This window comes from Haplochromis burtoni, unplaced genomic scaffold, assembly GCF_018398535.1.
Source record: "Haplochromis burtoni strain Fernald_Lab_line unplaced genomic scaffold, NCSU_Asbu1 Contig_13, whole genome shotgun sequence".
NCBI classification, from domain to species: Eukaryota; Metazoa; Chordata; class Actinopteri; order Cichliformes; family Cichlidae; genus Haplochromis; species Haplochromis burtoni.
Genome location: NW_024582374.1, coordinates 2,502,559 through 2,512,313, shown reverse-complemented (window position 1 = coordinate 2,512,313; position 9,755 = coordinate 2,502,559). Strand labels below are relative to the sequence as shown.

Here is a 9,755-nt window from a genome sequence, read left to right as displayed (position 1 = left end):
CTCACTCTCTATGTGTTTATACAACACTTTATAGTTATTATTCATCTCTGCTCTCTTTAAGCCTTTTGTGTTAGGAAAAAAAACAAAAATAGTTAAGACATTGCTGAAATGTGAGAAACTGCAGTTCCTCAAATGGCCATTTGAAGCTGAGGCATGTCAGTTCCTACAGACTCTTATGTTAAACTTTACAGCAGAAATAAACATGTTTACAGCCTGCTGCAAAAACAGTTTTAGTGCCCACAGCAAATATACCCTTCCATAATAACTGTATGGGGAGGACAGTCAACAGGTGGCTGTAGCTGAGTTGCCCCCTGCTGGCTGTTTGAACGGATGCTCACCTTTTAGCCCAGAAATCTATGGTCAGTGTTTTTCTATATAGCTAATAATGTGACGCAGATGTGGCAGAAAATTGATCACCAGTAAGCAGTTCAAGTCCATGCTGGTCTTTACATTATGTCTCCTGGCTTCACCAGTTATTCTTTTGCTGGTTCATCTACTAGAACAGCTAACTGTATTATATCACGCTGGTATTGCACTCATAATGAATTTGGAGTGAAAATATTCAGTGTATTCCCTTGAAATTCACACATTACATTCTGACCGAATGAACCATTCAAACATCAGAAGGTTGCCGGCTGTTTTGCAGCCTGTTTGCTGCAAAACAGCCGTGAAATGTCCGTCTGTTTGCCAGCCAGACAACAAAGCGCTGAAGAATGAGTGAAAGCGATGACATAAGCAGAGCCGTGACCTTGAGCATCGTCATCCGTTTGTGGCTGACGATGGTCAGCGAAGCTCAGTGACGGTCACAAACTGTGCCTGACTGGCGACGTCCTCCGTCAGCAGCTCTGAATAGCTTTCTAGAGCTTTCTGTCCCTTTTCTGAATAAAACTGTGAGCCACATGTTCATCTTCAGGTGCTCCTATATCTTCCCTGTCTCGGTCTGGAAGAATTACTGCTGGCACTGTGACCCTTTCTGGTCCTGTGTAATGGAAAAGTACTCCAGTGCCAGAGACTGTAGCAAGCTTTCTATCACAGTGCCTGGCCTTGGGCACAGCATGAGCAAGACAGTGACAGATAAGGCAGTCTCCATTCTCTCGGGTCTCCAGCTGAGTTTGTCCTTAGACAGGCAAACACCTTTATCGCACCCAGGAGACTGAGTCACACACAAGATCTTCTCGTCTGCTTAAAGCTGCAGTTCAGATCTATTAGTGCAGCAGGAAAGCAAATATACAAAACTAAAAGTCTTTCTTGACATTCACTTAGCAGAGGCAGTTTTATTTACCAGTCCACGGGCATAAAGTGAGGACTTATTTTAGTTAAAAGTTTGACATTTGAGTCAGTTTTGTGGTGTGGAGTTAGGTAAGAAGACTAATATCACTGTCATGATGGAGTGAACCACTGAGCCAGGAGGTGAAGCTTCCACTCTGCCAGTCTCTCTGCATTCCAACGCTCACCTATGGTTGCAAACGCTGGGTAATGACCAAAAGAATGGGGTCATGGAAAACTCAAGACAAACAAACAAGACCTGATAAATCTGCAGCTTACGCCGGGGCCACGCCTCCGCTGCTAATGTGGAATTTTTTAGGTCTATAAAATGGGGCCTCTGTCTCTTTGTGGCAGGTATTACTGCAGCTGGTGAGCGCAGTACTGCGAGACAAAGAGTTGTCTGACGAGACAATATTGGGGATGAGGATGCACTTTCAGTATAAACTAGTTATGGTACAGATTAAACTGATGTTTGTGGTGAAGCTTATTCAGCTGTCTGGGGATATTTTTGTGTTTTCCCTCCAAAAAAAATCCCTTTTTTTCCTTGTACTTTAGGTTTTCTCTAATTGTTTGTGCCTTTTGCACCATATTATAACTATACATTTTAGAGATACAGCTTTGAATAAACTCTAATTATGCACAAGTACTTCAGAGTCCACACAAATGAACGCTTTTTAGTTAATAACAAAAAATATCATCTCAAATTTCTGACATTGGAGAAATCTGCAGAGTTTAACGAATGCTGTAAAGAAATGTTTACAGTCGATATTTCTTCTGTGAGTGGAAAAAACCACTGGTGGTTTAACAGCAAATGCACAACCGAACACAAAATGGCCATTCCAGCGCGTAACAGGGGCAACGATCGGTGCTGTTTTTCTCCTCGGAAATGCCCGAGGCTATGCTGACTCTCTCTCTTATTTCAAGCTCTGAACTTGAGATTTTTTGGCTCATGCACATCTATGCATCACATGATGCAATGTGCACTTCTTTGTTACAACATGTGCACTGAGGATGAGTACATCTTTGAATTCTGAATGCATGTCTAACCATAAATGAGCAGGCTTTTTAGTCCAAATGTACAACTCCGGTGAGAAAGCACATAAATTGCTCGTATGGGAGGCTTTTATTGATAAACTTCCATTCTGTGATTCACTATGAAGCTGGGGAAATCGATGATAGTGGCTAATAAACAGAGGAAGAGGGTCCATTAGGACATACAGATTCCATGGAAGCTTTTTGTACAAAATAAATGACTCTGAAGTTAAAGCTGTTATCTGCTGTCAGGGTAAAGTGGTAAGAAAAGACCTGGTTTTCAGCTTTATGGTTAAAGTAGCGATCTAAAAAAGTGATCCCAAAGCAAAAATCCATCCACCTGGAATCAACGCTCAGTTATTCAACAAAATCTGTTTGTTTTTTTTGTTTATTCAGAATGATCGCACCACATAAAGTATATCACTTTGAGCTTTAAAGGTGTGGCTATCCACACGTTGTTCATAAAAATTTCTAAAATGAACTTAATCTGACGCATTAAGATGTTAAACTACTGACTGAGACCTTAAACGCATCAAAACAGTGTCGGAATGAGCAGTATGCTCGTTTTAGACCTACTTTCAGCTGCTCCCTTACTCACAAGGGGGCGCCACAGCAGGTTGATTTGACAGAGTTTATAAGTCTTTCATGAAATAACCACGAAGGATTTATGTCCCAGGAATATTTTGCTGATTAGGCAAAGTGTAACCCACTGCACTAAGAGCCACGTTATCCAATCAGGAGTCGGCCCCTGCTGGATATTGAATAAACAGGTTTACGACACTTCTAAAGCGACTTCGCTTTAAAGAATTGGGAACTCTGTGCAGGCTTTATGCTATATTGATTATGGATAAGGTGACATTATAGAAACATTACAATGAAAACATAAAAACTTAGACAAAATAAAATAGCCTTTAAAGCAATGTCAGTATTTAAATGAGCCTACACCCTCCCAGTTGTCTGACATGCATCATCAGTGGAGATGTCACTCCCAATGAGTTTCTTTAGCATAATGCTGCCTCGTAGATTTTGGGGGGTATATATACACACATATATAAAAAGAAAGCTTCCTGTTTGTATGATCCTGAAACGTTTGACTGAACAAAAAACCTCTCTTAGCTGGTGTTGTATTGTTTTTTTACACCAGCCTTCCTGTTCTGAGTAATAGGTGCCTTTGTCTTCAGACCAGGAAACCTGCATTAAGCTAAACAATAGCACAAAGGAGAAGGAGATTAATGGTGGAGCCAATAAGCCAAAGAGGAAGTGACAAGATGTGCAAAGTGGGCATCAAACTGTGACGTGATGAAGGAAACACAGGCAGCTCATGTTTCCCTGTGAAGGTGTCATACTTTAGATTCACCTGCTATTAATCCTCTAGTTATTACTGGAGAGACCAGACAAACGTCATGTGACACAGAAACACACTGACAGGATGCAAACGATCTTATTTTTTTCCCCAGCGCTCACACAAACACTCTGCAACACGTGTTGGGGCGTCTGCCAGCAGCAACTGGGAATAAACAATATTAAATCTCTGACTCACAGGAGAGGGAACCGGATACGTCAGATCAACTCTGCATGGGAAATTAAGCGAGATAGGAATGGCAAAAGAAGAAACAGCAGCACTTCATTTGAAGCTTTATGATACTTAAACAGTCTAGAAATCCAAGATTGATTCCATTTTCTTTATGAAAAGCAGCAGAGGAAGCAGTAAAAAATGTAATGACCAAACATCAGGCTCTGGATCTGAAACAAGGATGAGATTGCAAGTGTTACTTTGTCTCCCCCCTCCCTGTCGGCCCAGTGTAACTCTGTGAAAATATGACGCTGTGGTGAAGCCCTGGAATGATTAATTTCTTTTTGCAATAGCGAGTATGTGCAACAGCGCCCCCCTATGGTCTGCTGGTCCTTCAAGAACCACACAATTCCTCAGATACACACACACATACATATATACATACATACTTTTTTCTTTTTCAAATATTACTTATAATTATAAACATTCATCTTAAAGTTATTTAATTTAATTTAATACAAAATAAATTCAAGATAAATACATATAATTATTTAGTTGAATATTTATTTGTGGGATTTAATTTATATTTTTAAATAAATACAATTTAAGATCAATACCTGTCCTTACACAGTGTCAGGCGAGACTGTGGGTTTTGTTACGCCCACTAAAGAATAATAAAGATTTATTTAAGTGCAAATATTTCATCTATAAATAAAAAATAAATACACTTTTAAATTGCTCGGGTTCTTTTCCATGACGTTTAAGCTTTGCACATTGTGCCCTCTTGTGGCAGGGAAAACATTTGCGTACTTCCGCCCCTGTTACGCCAAATCCGGTTGTGCAGCAGCCATTTTGTCTGTTCGGGCATTTCTCCCCAGTCGGTTGCGAACTGCAGTTCCACCTTCGCAAATAATTTGAAATGCGGTTGTAGCGGCTCTATTTCGCATTAGCAACGATCCGAGCGACGTCGAAAAATTTCCGTCCGATTTCGGTAAGCTGAGGAGGGCCCTCCTCTTCCAGAAAAATCCACAGTTCAGCCTGAGAAGCGCGGCTCGGCTCGGACATGTCGTGTGAGGAAAGCTACTTGGCCATCATACGCTACCTTACCGACGAGCGGGAGCCGTACGCGCCGGGGACGCCCGGGAACACCAAGAGGAAGATCCGCAAGGCGGCCGCCTGCTACGTGGTGCGGAATGGGACCCTATTTTATCAGCGCAGGTTGAAGGGCCAGAATGACTTCACGGAGCTGGAGGTGGTGCTGCAGGACGAGCGCAGGAAGGAACTTATCAACGAGGCGCACATTATGATGGGCGGAGAGCACCTGAACCAGCAGCTCACCTGGGAAGTCATCTCCCAGAAGTACTGGTGGAGAGGTGAGAGAGCGAGGGGTGCGGCTCATAGTTAGTGTGAGGAGTGTGAATGAGCCGGTGGAAATAAATACGATGAGCCTGCCTGCAGAAACGCATGCTCACTACTGCTCCCTGTCGCCATCTAGCGGCCAATGAGGAGATTGGTTTCGAGCGGATGGATGTTATTAGAAGGGAATATTAAATTAATATAAAGGAGAAAACGAATCGCTTCTTGTGCTTGCTTCGGACTCTGATATCAGATACATGTCTGCGTAGAACCAAAGAGAACTTCAAAAATGTACTGCTCTGAAACTGTCCGATAATAATCGTAATGTGTACATTGAGATTAGATATCCTGGACAGGCGATCCAGCGTTTGCACAAACAAGCACAGATGCAGTGAGAAGGTCTCTGTTTACTGCACACACCGATAAAACTGCAGAAAGGCAAATTTAAGCGTTTTCTAACGATGCCCTGAGGTTATTGGACAGATCGAGATGGCTCAGGGCAGACAGCTGCAAACAGCTGTGTGCCCTGGATTGGTTAGTCCTCATTTCAGATCCATCTTTTTATTCTTGGAGTAGCTTTTTATGATTCAGTGTTCAAAATAAGCCTCCCTTGTCTTAAACCTGCCTAATTTTAATCCACCACCAGTCAGGAAATGATTCCTTTTACTGCTACAGGCGTGACAGGACATGCTTTAATTTTCGCACGTGTGTAGAACAAATCAGTTTCTGGTATTGATCAGAGAGCTGCTGTCATGCATCCCCCTTAGGGATCCTGAAGCACGTGAAAGACCACATCAGGGAGTGTGCTCACTGTCAGAGCAAGCGGGGCACAGATGACGGCTCGGGGCAGCGATCGTTCTCCCGACCGGGCAGACGCAAGACTGCTGCCAACTCCAACGAAGAAGAGGAGGAGGAGGAAGAAGAAGAGGGAGAGGAAAATGTATTCTTCACAGATTCTTCTCAGCAACAGAGGTCCAAGATGGCAAAGGGGACGCCGAAGCATGAGCTGGTGTTTGTGAGTATCAGAGGTCTCGTTCAGTGTTTCCCACACATTTATGGTTGTTTGTGCTGCATGTCGATTATGTGACATGACTCATCATTAATGAAACAAAAGTCACGGTGTTACTGATGCTTTTCTTTGACTTTCCAAAGACATCAGGGGTGGTCCCTAGAATTTGGCTCTGGATTAGGGCGTGTTTGTGGTGCGTTTGAAGACATGAGTCGCTTTCACAGGTTCACCCTCATTAATGCGACTCTTACCTCCTCTGCTTAGATCTTGTTGAGCAGACGCTCATTTCCAGCCATCTTGGCTCAAGCTAAATTAAATGAGCTTATAGGGAGGGGTGACGACGGGCAGGAATGGGTGTGTGTGTCCCAAAATGACAAATGGCTGCGGTTCAGCTCAATCTCCTCCAACTTGAACTGCAGTTTGTAGTTCTGGTTCTGCAGCAGAACCACCTGTTGCAGGCTCTGGCTAGAGTGACCCTCTAGCTGAGAGATGATCTTAAGAACAGAACCAGGACCGCCATCGCGCTTCAGGATTCTGCAGACAGTGAAAACAGATCTGATACCAGTGATAGATTAATAAATTGTAATCTTGCACTGTGAAGACAAGTCTGGGAGGTGTTATCATCATCTGTAGCACACCTGAATCCATGACTGAAAGGATCCTGCTAGCTTGGATAGATTCCTGCCTTTGGAAGCAGCCGTCCAACATCTGAGACTGCCAACCAGCAGAAAAACAGGAGGCAGGAAGGGCCTGGCTCATCTGGTTAGCATTGGCTGGACTTTCAAAATAAGAGCTGACCACTCGGTAGTAAATTGATCATGCTTGGTGTGGGAGGGAGAAGAGAATAAAAGTTGAAGTTTGCATATGAGAGAGGTTGTTGTTTTTTTTCTGAATAAAACTGATGCTTTTCCCTAAAATGTGTTTTATTTTTCAGGTTGACAGTAAAGGCGTGGTCAATCAGTTCCTGTCCAAACACAGCCAGACCATGTTGGACAAACTCAACGAGCAGCGTCTCAACAATCAGTTCTGTGACATCACGCTGCTGATCGAAGGCGAGGAGTACCGTGCGCACAAAGCTGTGCTGGCAGCGTGCAGCGAGTACTTCAACGAGCTCTTCTTTGAGAAAGGCGCTGCGTCCACGCACGAAGCGGTCGTCGACCTCTCTGGTGAGCACTTTGTTTTTGTTTTTTTTTTAATTCTTTGCTGGATGTTTTCCTCCTTCGCCCAGCTTTAACATTTCTCCTTCTTCCTGCAGGGTTCACCAAAGCCAGCTTCCTCCCGCTGCTGGACTTTGCATACACATCCACGCTTACGTTTAACTTCTGCATCATGGCGGACATCGCAAACCTCGCCCGACACCTGCTGATGACCGAGGTGCTGCAGATCTGCGAGTCGGTACATAAGCAGGTGGAAGAACAGAAGCTGACGGTGTATCAGAGGGGAGACGTTCACACGGTGTTGTCGAGCAAGCCGGCCACTCAGGAAGAGCCGAAGAATGACTCTGAAACCTACATGGTGACCATAGAGAGTGACGGACAGGCATTAGTCACGCACAGCGGCGTCACCGTGTCAGGCGAGACATTGACTTTTGTTACACCCTCTGAAGACGGCTGCATCCAGCAACCGGTGGCGGTCATTACGCAGACAGTAGAAGGAGAGGAAGTACACGAAGGGGAGGCTGGACAGAGCGAGACTGTGGCCCTGATTGCACACACCGGGCAGGTGGAACCGGGCGAGACCGTCACTCTTATTTCAGGGGATGCTGAAGGTTTGGAGGGGGAGACGATGACTGTGGTCACCCACAGTGGGCAGGCCGGGGCCAGCGAATCCCTCGCCGTGGTGTCCGCATGTTTGGCGATGGAAGAGCCACAAGTCGCAGAGGCAGAAACATTTGTCATAAACGTGGAACTGAACAAGGAGAGCCCCTTGGAGGTCACCCAACTGGCTCCTGCAGCGGTGACGCCAACTCAGGAGGCCACTACAGAGGAGCAGAGGGTCGAACCAGCACCACTGCCGCAGAAACGCAAACGAGGACGTCCAGCAAAGGTGAGGAAGGAGGTGGAGATAGACGAGTTCCTGCCGCTGGAGGACGAGGAACCTTCTGCAGATGAAAGTCCCTCAGACAAGCAGGAGTTCACGTCAGATGACCCCAACAGGAGGCGACTCCGGCAGCGCTCCATCGCAGAGGGCGGTTACGCTCGTCTGCATATGGGGCTGGAAGAGGAGGAGGAGGCTGCAAAGAAAGGTTCAGCCTCACCGCGTGTTGCCACCCCGAAGGTACAAAACAGTCATCCCATAAAAAATTCGGCACTGCTTCAATGCTTCCTCAGAATCCATGTTTACAGCATTAAACAATGTAGATTTAACAAAGACATGAAAAAGTTCACAGGGGTGTGTCTAAAGCCTGAGCTCAGGCCTGGGGCTGAAGAGCATATTTACTCAGTGAAAGAAGATTTCAGTTAACTGAAATCAATTTAAAAGCAAGAAATATTTGTTGTTTTTGTCTTTATCATTTTGATTGCTTTTCTCAACACTTCCAGCCTCACGAGGCTTTGTTTGTCCAGACTTAGGATGTTCACATGACTCCGAGTTGGCTGCCTTCAAGCGTTTTGTGTTATAAGATCTACTCTTCCCAAAACTCACCTCTTCAACAAAACTCTCAACCTCACGTCTTTTTGTAAAGTGTCCCTATGATACAAAAAATACCCTCCATGTTACAATAATTAAGAAGACTAAAACCAACCCCGAAATAAAACTAAATGAACTTGAACAATATAAACTGAAACTCTGCAAATCCATTCTAATAATGAACTGAAACGGAGTTTAATAGTGAAAAAATAATTAAAAAGCTCAAAATAAAATCTACTTTGAAAGTAAAAAACAGCTTTGCTCTAAAATTGATTTCTTGTAGAGAAAGATACTGAACCCTCCCCCACTGAAAATGCAAACTGGTTTTCTTTAAGCTCCGTGAGAGCCAAACAAGAAGTGCTTGTGATTAGGGATGGGTATCGTTTAGGTTTTATCTGATACCGGTGCCAAACCGGTACTTTTGAAACGGTGCCGGTGCTAAAGAGAGCTTGCATGTTCTGCAAAAAAATGTGCTTTGTCGTGTATCTGACGGACAAACACCAAACCAGTTCCACATCACTGAAGTTGCACCATTTTTACAAACCAATTCTGGTTCATCTGTTTCACTCAACAATCGGCCATGTGCGTATGAAAACAAAGGCACTGCGCATGCGCGTTTTACTTACATTCTATCGCGATATTTCATTTTCCTATCATTGTCTAACATTATACCGGTATTACCGTGAATGGTATAATATGGCCCAGCCCTATTTGCTAGTTCACCTTATATGCATTAATGTAATAACGTGGTTAGCCTACTTAATGTAAATTAACACACGAACAACATTAAGCTACTCACGCAGAGAAGAACGGCTGCTGCTGCCATCATCATCCGTCATCATTTCTGCTACACTGGCAGGGCTAGGGGCCAGGACTCTCCTCTTCGGGTTTTTGGGGGATGTTGCTAACTCCGGGTCCGATAACAGGCAACCCACCCGCAGTAGATGTGCT

The 9,755-nt window shown here is 44.3% G+C and overlaps 1 protein-coding gene across 1 annotated transcript in view; it reads left to right on the top strand.

Annotated features, from left to right (window-relative positions):
- Positions 1-4,575: 4,575 nt before the first annotated feature.
- The window catches only part of zbtb11 (zinc finger and BTB domain containing 11), a 12,078-nt gene continuing 6,898 nt past the window's right edge, over positions 4,576-9,755 (top strand). Inside the window, exons 1-4 of the mRNA XM_005919720.3 lie at positions 4,576-5,184; positions 5,935-6,182; positions 7,111-7,342; positions 7,432-8,453. Of these exons, the coding sequence (XP_005919782.1) occupies positions 4,875-5,184; positions 5,935-6,182; positions 7,111-7,342; positions 7,432-8,453 (1,812 nt within the window). The 5' untranslated portion in view covers positions 4,576-4,874. The remainder of the gene's footprint in view (positions 5,185-5,934; positions 6,183-7,110; positions 7,343-7,431; positions 8,454-9,755) is intronic.